The sequence below is a fragment of the Streptopelia decaocto genome (assembly GCF_964273445.1).
Source record: "Streptopelia decaocto genome assembly, chromosome: 5".
NCBI lineage: Eukaryota > Metazoa > Chordata > Aves > Columbiformes > Columbidae > Streptopelia > Streptopelia decaocto.
The window spans coordinates 24,462,963-24,483,021 of record NC_138659.1 but is presented as its reverse complement, the minus strand read 5'-3'; the positions used below and the strand labels follow the sequence as shown (position 1 = coordinate 24,483,021).

At 43.3% G+C, this 20,059-nt stretch overlaps 3 protein-coding genes across 5 annotated transcripts in view; 1 reads left to right on the top strand and 2 right to left on the bottom strand.

Annotated features, from left to right (window-relative positions):
• The window catches only part of EVI5 (ecotropic viral integration site 5), a 79,666-nt gene extending 74,702 nt beyond the window's left edge, over nucleotides 1–4,964 (bottom strand). For 2 of the 3 annotated variants that reach the window (XM_082052272.1, XM_082052273.1), the window contains exon 1: nucleotides 4,822–4,964. The gene's annotated coding sequence lies outside the window, so the exon portion shown is untranslated. The remainder of the gene's footprint in view (nucleotides 1–4,821) is intronic. The other variant, XM_082052271.1, reaches the window with a different exon arrangement.
• A 2,431-nt stretch (nucleotides 4,965–7,395) lies between these two features.
• On the top strand, nucleotides 7,396–14,659 carry RPL5 (ribosomal protein L5). Its single transcript, XM_082053677.1, has 8 exons — nucleotides 7,396–7,528; nucleotides 8,294–8,363; nucleotides 8,458–8,573; nucleotides 10,015–10,149; nucleotides 10,780–10,982; nucleotides 11,929–12,106; nucleotides 13,773–13,861; nucleotides 14,496–14,659. The coding sequence occupies exons 1-8, from the start codon at nucleotides 7,526–7,528 to the stop codon at nucleotides 14,593–14,595; spliced, it is 894 nt and encodes a 297-aa protein (XP_081909803.1). The 5' UTR covers nucleotides 7,396–7,525; the 3' UTR covers nucleotides 14,596–14,659.
• A 2,114-nt stretch (nucleotides 14,660–16,773) lies between these two features.
• The window catches only part of DIPK1A (divergent protein kinase domain 1A), a 15,301-nt gene continuing 12,015 nt past the window's right edge, over nucleotides 16,774–20,059 (bottom strand). The window contains exons 3-4 of the mRNA XM_082053154.1: nucleotides 19,592–19,768; nucleotides 16,774–18,265 (exon numbers count right to left, since the gene is read on the bottom strand). Of these exons, the coding sequence (XP_081909280.1) occupies nucleotides 17,453–18,265; nucleotides 19,592–19,768 (990 nt within the window). The 3' untranslated portion in view covers nucleotides 16,774–17,452. The remainder of the gene's footprint in view (nucleotides 18,266–19,591; nucleotides 19,769–20,059) is intronic.

Below are 20,059 nucleotides of genomic sequence, written 5' to 3'. Positions count from 1 at the left end.
TTCAAAAGGATCGAGTATCTGACAACATGAAAACATACCATTCCATGCAAAATTTGTTTTTATGTGCTGGCAGCCCAGGTACTTTCTAGGTGTAATTCTCCTTGTTTATCAAGATTAGATAAACTTACGCCACAATCTACAGGCTAGAACCAAAATGCTCACCTCCCATTTACCACATTGTGCATGGTTCCCTTTCCAAAGGGAAGTACGAAACGAGACTTGATGGGCAAACCAGAGAACGTAAGCATGGCCTTATGGGATATGGCAACACTTGAAATTTATTAATTACTTACTAGAATTTTAAACAAATCAGGTGACAGAGGTTGTTGAGACCCTACCTTCAAGATATTACTCTTCTTTCCTTTAAATGATCAGCTAAAAGGTCACCTTTCTATCAGTTACTCTCAAGAGAGTAAACCAGCTTCTAAATGACAGACAGGTAACCATCTTTACTTGTGAGCTACAAATTCATCGCAACCTGCAGCTGCTGACAGAGAACAAGAAATCAAAAGTAGAAGTTTTAGAAGTGATAAATGTAACCAGTTTAGTGATTTCCACATAGGAAAGTTGTCCAGGCTACTCAGTAAAGGCAGCAGATTTAAACACAGGTGCAACAGTAAATTCTTTTAACACGATCCATGCCAACATCTGTGGTCTTGCAGTAATAGTGAATTTTGCCCACCAGTCTCCTTGGCATATCCATGTCTTCACAAGCCCTTACTGTGTCACTTGAAGCAAGCCTGTTTTTAGGCTATGGAAAGGGCTTCCTTCATGGTAGCATACTCTGAAGCAGTGCTCCTGCAGCCTTGTCTCAGCACAGCACTTAAAAAAACCCCCCATTTTCCTCAGTTATTAACTAAAGAAAAGGGAGATGACTCTTCAGAGAAATTACGTATCTAGTCATCATCAAAATAAACCAGTTATTTTCTGACTAGATGACCACTGATTTTTATGCTTTCTTTTGGAAATACTTACTTCTTTCAAAAAGGCCTACTTGTGGAAAAATGCAAGGAAGATCAATAAAACACTGATGATTTTTAGTGCCCGTCAGACATCAAGAAGATTATGTAAAAAAATCCCAAACCCATTCTATCATGGTCTGTGTCTTAGTATGTAATTTTGGCTTGCCTTTGTCATTTTGTCTATAGAAAGGCTGATCACAATTCTTTTTCCAAAGGTCTGGGAAATACTAAACCTTCAGCCAAACCCATAAAGTCCCACCACTAATGCATTCCAAGGGGGGAAAAATTACTTCGCTTAATGAATATTGGTTTTTAGCTCTGCTGTTTCAGAAAGCATGGAAGTTGGAATTTCTTTTTACCATGCCTGAAAGTAGTTCACTATTTGAACTATATACAAGCAATCAAGAAGATTACCTGAAAAATTTAAAACTAACTTTTTTTTATATAATGCCACTCTATATAGTGATGTGGACAATACATGTCCAAAATGTTAGTTTTTCGCTAGCTACTAGACTTTGACACCCATTTTAAGCAACATTCAACAGTTTTAGCATTCTACAACAAAAGTAACTGTAAGCTCTTCTAACAACCTCTTAGAAGTGCATGGTCAACTCGTGGCAACAACAACCCACTAATAAAAGACTGGCTCCATCTGCCACTCCGATGAAACCAAAGAAAAAACCCCACATAGTTAACACAGTATAAGATACTGGTGAGTCAGAATTCTGTATTATCACAATATAATTATACTTTAATTAAAAAAAGGACTAGGAACATGTTATGATGTCATGAAACAAGTATTTAATGCTACACTAAGAATCACTAAGATTTAGTCATGACAATAGGGCATAAGAAAACTCAGAAGTCTATTAAGAGTCTGACTGTCAGTAGCAGGACAATGTGTATTAACAGATTCTGTGTCCACACGTACAACAGACACATCACAATTGCCTGTACAAAGAGGAAAACAAGACAAGAGCCCCTGCACTGTTACTGACCCACCACCCAGTCACTCCAGTCACCACTTGCTGGAGAAGGAGTGGACACAGCTCAACTACGGACCTGTTAAGCACCCAATACTACAATGAAATCAAGACAGTATTCCCAGTTTAAAGGAATCAAAACCTACTAACTAACTACTCAAAATTACATACTCCTATAATATTTACTCTAAAAACCCCAAACAAACAATTTTAATTGGGTCTTGTAAAATAAAGAGGATTGAGAGTATATAATCAAGGCAAGTATAGGTTGCTTGAGAAAACATTCATCAAGTCAGGACTGGTTTTCTTTATTGTTCCTCTTCTCAGACTAGCAGAAAAGATTCTTCTCTTTAACTACGCATTTGACACTTAAAATGATACCTAAAATATTAAATTTTTCTATATGTCTTAAGCATTATAAATTCATTTTCTTCTACAAGTTAAGAAAACAAATCAGTTTGTTTTTACCAGGGTACCAAAAACTAAACAATATTCAGTAGAATGCCGTGGTCTAACCCCGGCTGGCAACTGGGACCATACAGCCACTCACTTACTCCCCCCTCCCCAAAGTGGGATGGAGGAGAGAATCAGGGAAAAAAAAAACAAACCAAACCAACCAACCAAAAAACTAACAACTTCAGGGCTGAAATAGGAACAGTTTAATAGGACAACAAGGGAAGTGAAAATAATAATAATAATAATAATAATAATAGAATATGCAAAACAAGTGATGTCCAATGCAATTGCTCACTGCTTGGGACACCAATAGCCTGTTCATTCCTGAGCAGTGGTATTTGCACGCTGGTCAACCCCAGTTTACACAGTGAGCCTGACATCATGTGGTGAGGAACACCCCTTTGGCCAGCTTGGGTCAGCTGTCCTGCCTTCGCTCCCTCCCGGCTTCTTGTGCACCTGGTAGAGCAGGGGAAGCCAAAAAAGTCCTTGACTACCCAGCAACAAACAAAACATCAGTGTATTATCAACTTTCTTCTCAGACTAAATCCAACACATCCCTAATAGAAAGAAAACCAGCTCTACGCCAGCCCAAACCAGGACAACCCATACCCCAACTTAGCTGTTTTCCCTCCTCTAGATCATGATATTAGAACCTTGAATTAGCAAGACAAACAATTTCATTTTCCCAGATTCACTGGCAAAGGACTTTTCTTCCAACTTTTGTTTCTTCTCCTTTTATGATCAATCGCCCCCAGAGAACAAACTGATGGTAACTATTGAGGCACATCACTTCCCCTACCCCTTCTCTTCTTGTAAACTTCAAAGAGGCTTTTCTCCCACTTCTTCCTTTCCATGAACCCTATTTCAGTCATTCCACTCTCCAGCCATCTCCTGCTTCCTTGTTCAAAAGCAACCAAACAAGTCCACAGAGGACAAACATATGGAGACCAATGAAAAAAATCCAAGCCACCAAGCTGTAGCTCAGGAAATCCCTGAGCCTCAGCCTGGGGGAGGCTGGGAAGAGATCTGGGGAGGAAATGGGGCTGTTCCTTGGAAGCTTCTTCTGCAAACATCTGCTCCTCTCAAGGTACTGCTGGGCTGGGCAGGCATCCAGTGACAATCACTACAGCTGCTCTCATCCCGCTTTATCAAATTCAGACAATGCTGATTCATAATATTGAGCGCTTTCCTCCTCATCTTGCCCTTCTTTTTCACTGGCTGTCACTGTTTCCTCTGCTAGCCCTTACTTGAAAAATAATTCATAGCTATATATTTCCAAATAAGCCTTAGATCTTTATAAGTGTAAATACAGAGCTGTACAATCACCGTCAAAGTATAAACCGTACATTGAAAGAAGTGAAGAGAAATAAACAGGCACACTTATGCAAAACACTTTTTAATACTATCTACCAAAAAAGCAAACAAGATCCAGTTATCTTCTCCTTTAGCACATGAAGTAAAGCAAAGTTTTGAGTTTTTTGACATATACTTTTGGAGATAATTAAAACATGTTGAATACATGTTCTTCTCTGTATGAATCTGCCTCCTCTCTACACCTTTTGCATGGGATCGTTGAGAAAAAAATATCGTCCCAGGTTGACATGAAACACCGCGCTTTGATCCAGCCAGCGGTGCTGCTCGCTCATCCTGCAAACACAAAATGGGACGCCAACCTCACCTCTGCTATCAAACTGCTCCCATTAGCAATGCTGGACGTTAGCAGGAAATAGACAGGACTACAGAAAACCAACGCAAGGAATTGAAGCTGGAATACGTAACAAGTAGCCAGAGCACTGATAGCGACTTTTTACCGTCATTACATAACCACGTCCCTGCAGATGCAGCGGGAGATGCCAGTACAGGAGATCTGCGAGGCACCATTGGAAAATCACCTCTCTCTCAAGAATGAAAGACCCAGAGGCTCCCGGTTCGGCGATACGGCCGTGGCACCGGGAACAACTCACCGTCCGCACACAGACCCGCCGCAGCCTCCCCGGCCCAGAGCCCTCCCCGCGGCGGGCACGGCCGGCCGCCTCCATGCCGGCGCTGCCAGCTGCCCACCCGCGAACCCGCGCGGAGGGGCCGATCGGCCCGGCCCCGCAGCCCCCGGGCCGGCGCAGAGCCGCGATCCGCGGCCTCCCGGCGCCCCCGCCCCGCGGTCCCGGCGGGGAGCGGGCTCTCCCTGCCCGGCGGCGGCGCGACACCGCCCGCCGCCCCGCTCCACCGCCCACCGCGGCGGGAGGGCCCCGGGCCGCGGGCGCTGGGCGGGGGCGACCGGCCGTGCCCGCGGGGCGGCGACGTTCCGCCGCAGCCCAACGAGAGGGGACGGGACGGTGCGGCCGGGGTCGCCGCGCCCCGCCTAGGCCCGGCCGCGCACCGCCCCCGGCCCCTCCGCGGCGGGGGCGCGGGCCGCGCCTCACCTTGGAAGCGTTGCCCGCGGCCGGGAGGTGCGAGCATCGGCGTCCGCCGCCGGCGGCCTCCGCGGAGCTGCCCCTCCCCGCGGCTCGCCGCGCTCCGCCGGCCCCGGCAGCCGGGCCACGTCCCTGCCCGCGCCGCGCGCAGGCGCACTCCGCGCGCAGCCGCCGCCGCGAGGGGCAGCGCCGCGCCCGCCCGCCGGGGCCGCGGCCCGGGGAGCGGTGGCGGGGCCGGGGCCGCGCTGGTGAGCGGCTGCCCTGCCTCCCGCGGCTCCCCGGCGCCGACCGGCCCTTACAGCCCGCCGGGGCACTGGCGCGCTCGGCCCGTGCGGGTCCCGCCGTTATGTCATCACGCCTGTCACAGCAAAAACCAGGCAAGCAGAAGCCAAGCCCCCACCTCGCCCCAACTCACAGCCCCTCCCGGTGACCCGCCCGCCCCCCGCCCTTCCCCGGGCGGAGAAGCTGCCGCAGCGCCCCGGCACAGGGCGGGGGTGCACCTGGCCCGCTCAGAGGCTGTTTCGATGCAGCCAGGTGTGTGCCTTGTGCCTTCCGTAACGCCATCTGTGCGGTGGAAGCTGCACCTAACAACACGTTCTCCAGGAGCACCGAAGAGCCTCAGGCTGGACGGGCCCTTCCTCACAGCACTTGCGGGACACGTTTCAGCCAGATGCCGATGAGGTGACACAAAGGTTGAGATGCTGTGTGCAGCTCCCCATGCAACAATGAGCCCATTCGCCATTGTGCATCTACAATGAAGAATAGAGACTCCCAGACAAAACCATTCAGAAATTTTCATTTGTAAGGACTCTAATGAAAGCTCAATTAAAAAAAATGACAATACCAGGACACATACTCTACATACTGCTTTATAGCCAAATACATAAAAAATATAGTTTCAAAAAGAAGTAATAAAACCGCGGTGAAATCAGGAATAGGTTATAGACAGGCCCCTAGCACAACTTTTTTGCATCAGTATGGCCGTTGCTGTTGCAAATGACAGCAGAAAAAGTACAACTGCTCCAAGTGACCACGCAGGTCAGTCCAGGCACACACCCCCACCTTCCTGCCTTGGGTCCTCCACAGACACCCAGGAGAGGGTCCTCGCTTACAGGGGTGGTCTCCTGAGTCCAAGAGACTCCTTTCAAACACACAGCACTGCTCTGAAAAACCTGCCCGATACCTTGTTCTCCAGAGCTCATCCGAGTAAAAATACCACGTATAACATAACAGAAATTGAGAAATAGCATTAAAACCTCCTTGTAAATATATTTTTTGGTGTCAATTAGTGTTACCAGTAAAAAGTATTTTATTAAAGCATTTAAAATCTTAGCTTTTACCTCAACAGTTTCAGCACCTCTGCGAATAGCAGTCACCCTTTCAACAAACATCGCTACAGAAGACGAGATTTGCCCTGGATTTGTAAGCGATCCAGGGGCGGGGCCAACGAGCTCAGGTGCAGCCGCCCTGGCTTGCGGGGTGGAAACAAAGCGAGAGAGCACAGGGAGGTGTGATGGGATAACAGGCTGGGGTTGTGATGGTGACCTATTTTAGGAGCAAAAAGTCTTCTTACAGAGAAGAACAAGAAATTTATTTTATTTTTTCTTGTTTAACAACAAGATTAAAGGAGTCTTGCTTATGATACCATTGACCATGAGGCATTTCTCATCAAAGTAATTGCCTGGCAGTTGCCAGCGGCCCCATATGGGAGAGCACATGTAAGGGCTCGGTGTGACCTCTGTGCTGGAGAGTGGCTGAGACACTGTGCTCACCTGGAGTTCCTTTATGTAAGAATTGAAAAATATGTAGAATTCTGAGCTTCCTAAAACTCAGACTTAGATAGTTACGTTATTTCTGAAGCTATCAGGAACCATGCTGGTACTTGCCTGATGTAGGAAACATTTATTATTTCTTTCAGTCTCTTGTGGTTATTTGTACTGAATTAATAACTTTAAAAAATATTGGTGTATGTGTAACAATCAGCATGGTGGATTTTATTGGGTACAGTGAGTGAGGATAACCAGACAACTGCATCAGGAACAAAGATGCTGGCTTTGTGAGCTTTGAAAATGCCAAGAAATCTAATGCCACTTGATCTGTTTGTCCCAGTAGATGTACATATATATATATATGTACAATTTTATATTATTGCTTTATTAAAAAATATCAATTATCCCAGATACCTATATTTTAGAAACACCATTTGATTGGGATTTGTTTGGCTTCACATTTTAATTATGTACTGTTCAATCGTGAGAAGTTTCCCTAGAAAATGAAGGGAATTAAAATCCCATAAGCTGTCCACAACTGGCGAGTTTAAAGGTCTATTGATTCTTCTGCTGTAAGGGTCCCTGGCAGTGACGCACTCCTCGCTAATAGCTGCTGGGGCAGTTGGTGAGGGAAGAGCTGGAAGCGACTGCACGTTGCGCGGGGGCACCAGGGGCAGCAGTTTTGCCTCCGCGATTGTGTTTCTGTGCGCCCCGCGGTGACAGCGGCACGGCCCGGGCCCGCCGGGGGCAGGGCGCTCCGCCACGCCGGCAGGGGGCAGCACGGCGGGCGCGGGGGAGAGGCCGGCCGGCGGCGCCCCGCCTCGCTGGCCAGGCCAGGAGCTGCGGCTGCGCAGTGGGCGCGGCCTTTTTCCCCCTGCTGCGGAGCGCAGTCGTTGTGCGGAGCGGGCCCCGGCCTAGGCCTAGACCGGACAGTACCTGGCACGATGGTCAGTACCGGCCCCGCGGGCCCCGCGCGGCGCGGGGAGCTCTGCCCGTCGCTGTGCGCCCGCCGCGCGGCTCTGTGCGCCCGGATGGAGCCCGATTGGCCCGGGCCCGCCGCCGGCTGCGGCGGCTCCAGCGTGGCAATGGCTGCCATTGGTGCCGGGGCCGCGCCGCAGGGCGGCCCGGGGCGGTTCGGCGGGGCCCGGCACGGCCTGTGCCGGCCCCGTTACTGTCCGCGCTGCCGCCGTGCGCCGCGGCCGGCCCGCCCGGTGCGCCGGCGGGCTGGATCGGGCCTGGGCCGCAGGCGCGTGGCGGCGCGGCCGGTGTGACGGAGCCCTGGGCGGGCGTTCCGCGCCCCTGCGCGGGGCTCGCGGGTGCGGGCGGCGGTGCCCGTGCGCCGTGTCCGCGCGGAGCGGGGCTGCGCGAGGGGCCGGTCGGGGCCGGCCTGGCGGAACGAGCACGTTCCCGCTCCGCGCCGGGCACACAGACCTGCCGCTAACGAACAGCATCTCTGGGTTTCTCCTGAAACCATGAGCAGTTTTGGCAAGAACTGTGCGTTAGTTCTGGTGGGAAGGATGGAAATCCTGGCGTTTGGGTGGGTTTTTCCCTTCTATTTTTTATGAGGGGTTTTCATTTAAATGTATAAGTAAACGTGATATTTTATTCCTGATTTGATGGCGGTTTTATTCACAGCAGGTTTAATTTATTTAGGATGGTCTTGCCTTACATGCTTATATGCTAATAACATCTGGTTATACTTCTTATTCAAGGGGTTTGTGAAAGTTGTCAAGAATAAGGCCTACTTCAAGAGGTATCAAGTGAAATTCAGGAGAAGGAGAGGTATTGTTCAGTTCCCTGTAACATAATTAGATGTCATTGAGGAATACTCCTCCTTCTGTCACACGTTTTCTACGCTACACTTGTTGTTTTTCAGAGGGCAAAACTGATTACTATGCTCGCAAACGTTTGGTAATTCAAGATAAAAACAAGTACAACACCCCTAAGTATCGGATGATTGTGCGTGTTACCAACAGAGACATCATTTGCCAGGTAAGGTCCCTGTGCTTGCTGCTTCTGAGAGCAGCAGAAAGGGGGGCGGTCGAAGCAGCTGGGGGTTTTAGTTTTTATATCGTAGAAGTTTCTTAGAGGAGAACAATCTTCAGTGCTGCCACAACCTCCGTAATAAACTGTATTGAAGATAGAATTCATTTAAGAGAAGTTTTTTACTAGTGTCAATATGCTTCAGCGAGCTTATTGAGAATATGAGATCATAGTGTTTTAATGATGCTGAGATTAGTAGAAGATTTTAGGGAGGGGAAGGTTTCTCTGTTCTTTTTCTACTGTCTCTGAAGTGCTTTGAAAAGGGGGCCTTCTTGCTTGACTGAAGACAACACAGTTGTCTCCATGACCTGTCACCCTGCGGTGACTTGCACTGTATTGAAATCTTCCTTCTCTTTTGAGAGATTTTGTTCTGTACTGTTACATGGACCATACGGAGCAGCTGGGCCTCATCATAGCTTTCCTCTCAGATGAAAGCAGACTGGTAAATAAGAAGAGTAGGCATTTTTTTCCTCCTTATTAAGTAGGCAGCTGTGTGTTGCATCACATGCGGTTCGTCACTGTGGCTCACTTGCTTGTTTCCTTTTCAGAATGTTTTGACTAATTTTGAAGTTAAAAACTTAGGCGTGTTTGTTCTATGATAAATACCTGTTGTTAACCTCAATTAAAAAAAGCTAGAAAAGTGTAACTGTCATTTCTTCATAAAATAATCTGTTGAGAAGAGAGTGCTGTTTTTACCGTCAGCTGAGATGAAACTATATGAGCTTGATGAGGTTATTTCATCTTTGAAACTCAAAAATCAGCGGTGGCAAATGCTTTCATCTGACTGATAGCGCCTTTCCAGTCCTGCCAAGAAGGGACAACTTTTGGATGTAGAAAGGAGGTTCAGGAGTCTGAAGGATGAACAGTAGAAATCTATCTGATAGTACTGCTGTCTCCAGGAGACACGAGATTGCAAGAATTTCACACCCATTAATAAAATAATTCCGTAAGGCTTGTAACAGTGTTATCGCAAACTCTCTACCAGATGTTTTTGCATTTTTCTGAGGTGCATTATGTACTGTTATGTGCGAACTACATGCAGAAAGTGGGATGGAATCCATCTACATCTGTAATGGTTCTTTGAAAGGTTGCTTTTGTAGGCAGTTCCCTGGCCTCTTTTTGTATGTGGAGAGGTAAATAAAAATTGTTGCTGACATACACTTTCTCTGGCCTAATACAGATTTGATGTTTTTTGTCTTTACTTGAGGAGTTAATGATGCCTTTTAAAACAATGAAAAGGAAAACCCAACCTGCTGAGCTTCCACACCAAGGTTGGCAGTTTGCTGGACAATTCTATACAGAATTCCTGTTTGGTTTAAGTAGGTGTCAAAGAAATAATAAATCAAGCCTAGAATTATTATGAGAACACTAAAAGTTGTTTCGTTGTCAGATTGCCTATGCCAGAATCGAAGGTGACATGATTGTCTGTGCTGCTTATGCCCATGAGCTGCCAAAATATGGCGTGAAGGTTGGCCTGACCAATTACGCAGCGGCGTACTGTACAGGTCTGCTGTTGGCACGCAGGGTGGGTATCTGTTGATTGTCTGGAAGCTGCTGCTCTGTTTTGCTGATTTTCTTACAAAAGGGAGAGTCCACTTTATTAAGTGCCGTGGTAGTACAGATACCTGACTCTGGGGGCTTCTCTAAATATCAGCTTTTGCTCTTATCGTATGGATTTGATGGCCTCTTGTGACTGTCAAATCACAATGACAAGTATGACAGCTTGCAGTTTGAAATCCAGCAGCCCACTGTTAAATGTCAGTGCTGAAGCTTGGCGGTGGGAGGGAGTCAGGATAAAAATGTAAGAAATGTACCTTTAATAGTTGAAAACATGCAAACAGCATCCATTGATTTAATTTTTCTTTTTTCTGTGTGAGCTGATGAATGTCTTCAGTTCACTGGTTTACTTGTTGGAAAAAAAGGTTGAAACTTAACAGCCATGCTTACTGTGGTGGTGGTGGTGGTGGTGGTGGTGGTGGTGGTGGTTAAAGTTTTGTTACTAGTATGGGCTGCATAATTTTTGTAAAGAAATTTGTGAAAACCAGGAAGATGATACTGCACGTTTGTGTTTTAAGGTGGTGGTGATTCTTCATTTGGTCAATACATTGAAATAATTGCAGAAGTTTGGTTTATTTTTTTTTCCCCTTCCCCACAGCTTCTGAATAAATTTGGTCTTGATAAGATCTATGAAGGCCAAGTTGAAGTGACTGGTGATGAATACAATGTGGAAAGCGTGGATGGAAAGCCTGGTGCTTTCACATGCTACCTGGATGCAGGTCTTGCCAGAACTACCACTGGAAACAAAGTCTTTGGTGCTCTGAAGGGTGCAGTGGATGGCGGTCTGTCCATCCCTCATAGGTAATCCAGTCTATTTGGAAGAATGTCTTTAGAATTCACCTGAGATGCTTCTATATGTGACAGTCCACTTACACTGCTGCTTTGTGTTGAAATAATTTTGTTATGACCTGGTAATGATCATGTAGCCTCGGTTCTGGGGTGGGGTTTTGGATTGTTTTTAATTGACCAGTGCAATTCTGATAGTGCTGCTGGGAATCTTGCAACTGTCAAGAGATGCTAGTAGATATGTAGAACTTAAAGAGCCATCTTGTTACTTTTACTTAAAATCATAAGTGATTGGATGTGCTTAAGTAAATATCCTTTAGTGTTCTGTTGGTTTAAGTCTTTAGCAAATCGTGTGTATGTGTTAGTTTCACTGTGAAGGGCTGTGCGTGCCAGGGACAAAAGCACTGACCTTTGCTACAGTTGTCAATACACCAGCAGGTCTGAGCGGTCCTCTGCCACTTAAAATTTCCCAGTGGAAGTTTTGACAGTTCTGTCATAGGCTGTGAATGACTGAAGCAAGATTTTCGGCAGTGTTACCTGACACTGATACTACAGTTGATGGCTGCTTTCTGCTAGTAGCAGTGGGGGGAAAAAATCAGAGATCTGTTGTGTATTTTCCTACCCTCTCCCATGCTGTCCTATTGATTCTTGACTAATTGTCCCGTTTTCCCGACTTGGCTGCTGTATGATGATCCTCCCGATGACTGAACACTCTGTAGTTGGTCCACAGTGTGTGTATGATGCACTGCACTGTTTCAAGACGGGACTGATGGCAGCTGAGATGAACTGACAACTTCTGTTTCTTAATTTTATTTATATCTTCATTTTTAATTAGAGGGTCCTATTCCTCAGTTATCTGTAGGAGGATCTGCTGTATCAGTCATTTCTGTGTGGAAGCTGGTCTCTTGATTCAGAGCATTTGGCAATAGGTCTTTATGTGACTGTAACTGCTGTTTCACAGTACCAAACGTTTCCCTGGTTATGACTCGGAAAGCAAAGAATTCAACGCAGAGGTTCACCGCAAGCATATCATGGGCCAAAACGTTGCAGATTATATGCGTTACCTGATGGAGGAGGATGAAGATGCTTACAAAAAACAGTTCTCCCAATACATAAAGAACAACGTAACGCCTGATGGGGTAAGATTTATCTGGCTGGCTCTTGTGCATTAATAGAGATGCTGATAATTCTTTCCTATTTCCTATTCTTTCCTATTAATGCAAATAAGCTTGATAAATAAAATAATGTGGTTTATGTTGTATGTTATCCATGCGAAGAAAATATTTATTGCTTTGTTAAGGGCTCTTTAGTATATCATAGATCTTTCGAAAGTGAGATCTCTTTTCTTACTGGGAAGCTTAATGTTCTGCCTATAAATCTAAGCTTACAGGATTCATTCTAAGATGGACCGCTTCTTTTTTTCTTATGTAGAAATTAACTTGAACTTTCTATACCTGCCACCCACTCATTCCTAATCCTGCACCACAGCCCATCATTTCTTCAGCTGTGATGGTTGAAGGATGTGCTCCATGTCAAGTCTGGCTTATGATTTGTGTGACCCTGTAGGTAGTTCTAGATCCCAGCTGTAGATAGAGTAGCCGAAGGTAGCAGGTCCTGAAACTATAGTGAGTGTAATACCTTTTATTTTAGTACTATTTTAAATTTTAGAGCATTTTGTACAAAACACAAGGAGGTATAGAAGATTACCAAGGTGCTACTTTCACTTCTTTCAAGTGTTAAACTCCTTTCAGATGGCTTGTCTTGCTGCCTCTAATGTTCTCTTGGTTTCCCAATTTATCGTCCCGAAGCCTGAAACAAACATTCTCACATCCCTTTTTAGGCTATGGAAAACTTAACTGCATTCTTTATCCTTTTACTGCTATAGGGCTTTGGGGTTTTTTTTTGTAAATTTAACTAATTGCTATTTTTTGTAACTTAGTCTTTACTAAAAAATAAGTAATGTTGCATTGTGATATGCCAACTTCATGTATTTAACTAAAACCCAATATTATAGTTTATGTTGCAATGAAGTGATAGCTAGACAGTTATTCTTTGTATATCTAGAAATTTTTCCACAGCGGCTATACAGTGATCTTAATTAACCACTCTTAAAACTGGTGCCATTATGGAGCCATAGTTGCCTTTGGGACAGAGCAGCATTATTGTATCCTTGGGGATGATGCAGGGACTGTCCTGTTTCTGGCAAGACTTGTACATGCTTTCACACATTCAGCTTTTTGCCCCTCTTACTGTGTAACGTGTAGTGCAGTAGGGTCTGAAAAGTCGTAAGATTACATGGCTGATGACAGTTTGTGTGGAATAATTTTGGTTTAATAAGTAATCATAAAGTGTTCTGTTCTAGGTAGAAGTAGAATAACTTTCTAGACTGGCTCTTGATTTAAACGTAGGGAAGCTACGGCACTGCAAGTAGGCTGCAGAGGAAATAGTACTTGAACTGCAAGATGCTAGCCTGTATTTATGAGACTTGTAAGTAGCCTGTAGTTACTCAATGGCCTTGGTTCCCTAACTGTAAAATAAGGATAAAAATACTTTATCCGTTTTATGTCTAAGTTGTGGGTTTGGATGTTTAAATGGCATCATAGTGACGGTAGGAATTTCAGCATGCTGCTGCACTGGTCTTCTGTACGAAGAAGGTGTTTTAAAGGTGACCACACGAAATTACAAGCTGTATGGTGATAACACCAGTTTATAGTGCATGCTCCAGTAAGAGTATCTTGGAGTTTTGACACAATCCTACAACTGGACTACTATGGAGAATTTAACTTTTTTTTTTTTTCTTTTGAGATGGAGGAAATGTATAAAAAAGCCCATGCTGCTATACGGGATAATCCAGTCCATGAAAAGAAGCCCAAGAGAGAAGTAAAGAAAAAGAGGTAAACCCCTCATCTTCTTTGACATGAATGTGATTTTTGTGTTGAAGATATTTTAGTTACATTAAAACAAGTAATGTGATTCACATTGCAGTTGTGTCAAAACTCGTGTCATAGATCAGATTAAGACACAAGTATTTCTGTGTAATTTTGTCAGGAGTTAACTTAAGCAGTAGGTGTCTAAAATTTAAGAACTCCCAACTACATTAAAAAAAAGTAAAAGTGCAGCATGCTTGTGGCCTGAAGAGCTGGAATTCTCAAGTGTTTGTTTTCAGTGGGAAAGCTGCTGCTCTTCAGGTAAGGGCAGGCTGACTAATCTGTCAGTTCTAGACAACTTTAATTTTCTAGGGGTATGGGAGAAAAGAAATCAAGGCACAGCTCTTGCATGGGGCTTGGTACTGTCTTTACTGTAGTCACAAGAATACTGAGCTTACCTCTCGAGGAATTAAACTGCTGCAGTCTAACCCTGCCTTTTTGTGGTTGCCCTAGCTGCAGCCTTAAATCGTTATGAGGAAATAAAGCATGTTACAGAAGTGGATAGCACTCTTAATCCCAGTTCTGGGGCACTGTAGCTTTATTGATGACCTTTGTGCTTATTTCTGCCTTGGATATATCATACACTGTGCTTACATTGCAGATGGAACTGTCCCAAGATGTCCCTTGCTCAGAAGAAAGATCGTGTTGCTCAGAAGAAGGCGAGCTTTCTCAGGGCTCAGGAACGTGCAGCGGATAGTTAAGACAACTTCCACAATTTTCTATGAAGCTTTGGAAAAAGTGACAATAAATTTATTGAGTAAGCAACTGTGTAAGACTGGCTTATTAATATATCTTCTAAAGATGCAGAGTATTTTTTTAATGATACAGATATTCTTAAGGGTTCAAAGTACTGTATGAATCGATCTCCTTGACAGAGAAGAGAGGTGATGGACTTCAAAACCAAGGCTGCTGCATTAGAATTATTCCCATAAGAAAGGGAAATTAATTTGGTTATTTTTTGGTGTGACTAGTATCAAAGACTAGATATAAGAACTTGCTGCTTCTAACTACAAAATGATTTCAAATTTTTAAAAAGGGCTTTACATGCCTTTTACCGTTCTTCTTTGAGCATACTTAATGTTATGGGATAATCTGTATGTAGTTTAAGAAAAAAGCAGGAGTAGGCACAGGAGGTTCTAAAGCCTCTGCCCAAGGGCAGCCTTAGGCTTTCAGGAACGCAAAGGGCAGCACTTTCCCTACTGTGACTGAACTGTAGCTGGGACAGGAATACAGGTCTAATTGAAGTATTTAAGTAACTGAAGTACTTCTGGCAGCTACTGAAACAGGTACTGTCCTAAGCTGAACACTTAACATTATTTAGTGATTAGACAAGAGAATTCCCTTTTAAGTTGCATATACGTGCTTCGTTACACAGGCCTTGACTTGCCCCATCCCTTGTTTTCTCCTACATCTCAGTTTCATAGGCACTTGTTTCCCATTAGACTTAGTGAAGTTGCTTGCACAGTTACAACATGAGTCAAGTAGGCTACGTGGAGGAATGTTTTGCTTTAAGATACTGATAGGTGGTAAGCACTGCTATCAAAAGAGAAAAGGAGGCCTGTGATTTATTGTGAACAAGTGCATTTTTTTTCCAGTGAAAGCTCCAACTTTATGCAACAGTAATAAAAATGTTCTGTTCAACAAATTGCACTAATAAACATGTTTTCCAGTTGTAACCAACATAATTTTGGATTCAATAATCTCTGCCCAAAACGTAGTAGCAATTACAGTCTTTTTTTTTTTCCCCACAAAGAACAAGACTGCTTTACATTTGTATGCACTGCCTGCTACAAATAGCTTAGTAGCTGTGGTTGGTTGGAGGACATTATCAAGTTAGAGACAGTAATTAGCATAGTAATTCTTTAACTAAAAAGTTGATGCTTACAAAACAGTACACTCTTAACACAAGCTGCACACTACTACATATGCTATGGAGAAATGACTAGATGTTGGTCCTGTACTTCAGTTTAATCATTCAAGGAATGCATTTAATACAGGATACCTGAAGTAGTTAACCTTTCAAATATTTAAAGAAAGGCTGTCCTTACCTATGCTGAAAATAAATTAAGGGACCAAGATTTGGAAGTGTATGGATGACTGCCATTAAAATCATTAAGGACTGAACTACTTCCTACCTAGAACATGTATAAAATATCATCAACAGGTAAGTATTGAACACAATATTAAGGTGTTTTATGGACATCCAGTTCTGTATAATTGTGAACACAGATGTAAATCTGAGAAACAGGGATACAGATAAAGGTACAGTGGTCAAGCCATGTGGAATGCCAGGACCAGATGGTGTTTATTTTACTCATGACTTGAGACTTAACCGTGACTCATGGATGCTATAGAAAAAAGAATAGTAACACACTAGAGCTCACTTCAGCTGCATCTCATTTCTAGCTGTTATACTATCTCACAGGCTTTGATTTAAGCAATATTCCATGATCCTGAACAATCCGGCTTCTGTCCTACAGTTCAGGTCTAGCGCTGGCTTACATACTTCCTGCAGTAGTTCAAAAGGATTTAAGTACAAGTCTGTAGCTAAATTTGGAGGGACAGTGAAGAGTCAAGATTACCCACAACTAGTTCCCATTTCACATGTCATACAGCCGATTCCTGCACTATGCAGGCTTCCTTTTTAACTGTTAGAACATTTCTATCAGTATTCTAAAAAATGGATTAACTTCAGTTCTTATACAATAGCTTACTCCACAAACTCCTCACTTTCCAGTGTTGGCTACAGCTTAAATTGGGTTAAAGGTTTCAACTGAAATACAATAATCTACAGTTTTTGAAACAAACGTTGATACTGCTGCTAGGCCATATACATGATTTTAAGAAATAACATGTTCTAAAATTCTTGGCTCCCAACATGGTTTACTGTATATAGACTTTATTAAAAAGTGTTGAACTACTTAAACATTCAAGATGTAAGCATGAGGTAACAAGGTGTAAACAGAATCTGATTTAAGTCTCATATTACAAGCTGTCAGTTCTAGAATAAAATTCTGATTTTCCACAGTTTAAAAATTATTAATGTGCAAATTCTGCCATGCCAAGGTATTAGTAAACTTCAATCTCATAGTTCAGTTTATTCACAACAGCAACTTGGACTCAGACACATGATTTGCAGTAGTGGTGGTTCTTCATAGAAGTACTTAGGATAAAAATCTTTTGCAAGTATTTCACAAGTGAGCAATGATTTTCACAGAGTTGTAGATGTTCCATCAGTAGATGTGGCGGCACAACGAATAGTTCCATCCTGTTCAAGATCTGACAAAGTGCACAGAACAGTCAAGCATGCAGAGTTTTTGTTTCCACAACACGGCACTGGAACACCAGAAGTGCTTCTGGCCTCTGCCCGATCATTCAGTGGCGTGTGCATTCTTTGAGGAGTCCTATCATAAGGTACTGACTGAATGGCAAGAGCTAAAGAGCCATTAATGGCATCTGAGTAAAGAAATGTCTTTAAAAAATGCTGCAGACCATTTTTATCAAATGCAATAGGCCACTTGCAGTGGCAGGCATCAATGTCATCTGCTGGTGGAGAAGTTAAGAATCATTTGTATGGGAAATTTTCTTCCACAGTAACGTTTTTAAGTTATTGAGTATTAAAGAATGCTCCATTTCCATCTGATTTGCTGTGACTTTAAGGGCAATACACAAGTACAGTTGTTTTTCTAGTTCTTCATGGATATCAGAAGGAGCACCACGAAGCAGATAGTCTTTAAGTAGCTGACAGGCTTTTGCCAAGTTTGGCTGAATTACTTCTGTGGTGCATCTCATTCTGCTTTGGTCACATACAGTTCTACAGTCTGTACCATAAATACAGTCCAAATCTGATTCACACTGACGATCTTTAATAATTTCCTTCAAATTCATTTCTGGCACTATTTTTCTCATGTCCATCATTTTCAAATCATATTTATCATTATATCCCAAGTTTTTGGCACTTGTATCGCACATGAGGAAGTTTCCATAAGGTCCATGGAAAATATCTTCCACAAATTCTAAAAGCCCTATAGCTATTTTTGCCTTTCTTGGCCATGATGGAGTAAACCACTGGTCCATGCTTCTTCTGAAGCCAGAGGGAATGACAAGTTCTATAATCCATGGAAGGCTGATTCCATAGAGAGAGGTATATTCAACTCTTTCAGTCACATAAAGATCCCCACAAAACCCCAGCAACTTGGGTGTATGTTCTTTATCCTGCAAGATCACCATTAACAGAAACTCATCTAACTGCAGAAGTGCCCATGCAGATTTCGCCTCTGGCAAAGAAACTCTACCATCTTTGTTTCCATCGGCAAAAGACAGGATGAGATTAACCAGTTCTGAAAGATTCCCTTGTTCACCCAATTTTGCCTAAAAGCAACAAATGAAAAAGATTGTGATTTCATTAACTACCAATCCTCCTGTCATTCTACCTCCTGTTATTCTCCTTCTATGGATAGCATGGTAGGCCAACATGTGTTCTGTTTTTTATTGGTTATAGATGTTGCAGGACTTGGTACCAGATGCCTGAAGAGCTTCCTTTTTGTTCTGTTCTCAAAGGCACCAAGTATATGATCTTCTGGAAGTACTAACGTTCTTTACATTTCAAAACACAAACATTAATATTCAGACGTTCTCAGATCAAGAAAAAAATATACCAAGTAGCTTGTTAAATATTCTCTTGGAAAAAGCATGTAGAATCAAAATGTTTAGATCAGGTTTAGTTTTCAGCTGATTAACCTTGTAGATATTTAGGTGTAGAGAAATTACAATCTCAACTACATTTTGGCCAACTGTAAGAAGTACCAAGTCACACTGGCTACAAATCCCATAAGATAAGTGTACTGAAATTATTTTTTTTATTTGATATAACCACTTCCATGGTATCAGTACAGAGAAAGAAGCCATTGCTGGAATCAGAACTGTTGCATTTTCAACTACCACCAATGCACACATAGAGTCAGATAACCTCCTCCCAAACTATCCTAAAAACTCTCAAACACCTGCTGCTCACCCAGTCTTAGAGACAAAGCTACTGTGATGCATGACAACTGTCATCAGCTTTACATCGCTATGTTACGTGTGAGCATGTGCACACGTATGCTCAGCTGGAACGGCATTATTTCCATCACTGGAGACAGGAGTTATGACAATAGCAGGAGAATTTTAAGAAAGAAAACCCCAAATCAGTACTGACACAGCATCCAAGTGATGACTCTATATTATGAAAATCCTGGGGTAGCATTAAGGCAATAGAAATAAGTATCATTTTAACGGAACACAGAAAGAACTGGGAAAAGCATGGCTGGTCATTCTGGTTGGAGATATTCCTGCTGCTTAGTTAGCACCGTAGCTCTTACCAAGCCTTAACAGTTTTCAAATTGTACTTCAGTCTTCTCACCTGGTTACAGCAACCCCAGAAGTAGCAAAAAAAATATATTTTTAACATATTTTCTATACAAATACAAATTAAAGCTATAGACATGCAAGATACATTCCAGTTTCCATCTGATAAAAGGGAAAAACCTGAAAATTAGTTACTTCAAACTTCAAGATAAGCACCTCTGGGAAAAACTACTTTTGTGTTGATTATTTTTCTAGCATGCACTTAACAAGGCCCATACCATTGAGCATCCCCTCCAGCTGCAGGAAAATAAGCCTTTCTGTCAAAACAGAAAAAAATAGGCACATACTTACTTTAAAAAGTCCATATACCATTTCTTTGAATTTCTCAACAGTGGTTCCTCTTGTTGGTTTATCAAATAAGACTATTTCCTTCCTTGGTTCTGGGTCAGTACCAAAATCAAGTTGAGCAGCTTCTTCCATCTGGCATTTTATAACACCTTGCAGATTTCCCCAGATTCCTAAATACATCTATGCAGGAAAAGAGGGAAAGAAGTAAAAACCACTGCAGAAATCCATCTTCTAAAGACCACCGGTAGTCCAACCACTGCTTCCAGAGTCCAGACAGATCAGAAAACAGAGTCCTGTGTGCAGCCAATGCACAGAGCGCAAACAATGGCAACCTCAAATACAACCCACTGCTGCAGCTACTTAGGAGACACTACACTGTGAAAATGCAAAGAGCTTGATAAACGGGACGCTGGTGTTACTACCATCTTTGCATATGTTGTTAAGAGGCTGCTGCTTCCATTTGAGAAGCAG

What these genes read in the sequence shown, in the direction of transcription:
- RPL5 (XM_082053677.1), top strand. An exon ending in ACAGAGACATCATTTGCCAG is followed by an intron (nt 8,574 to 10,014) that starts GTAAGGTCCCTG and finishes TTTCGTTGTCAG; the next exon opens with ATTGCCTATGCCAGAATCGA. An exon ending in GGTCTGTCCATCCCTCATAG is followed by an intron (nt 10,983 to 11,928) that starts GTAATCCAGTCT and finishes GCTGTTTCACAG; the next exon opens with TACCAAACGTTTCCCTGGTT.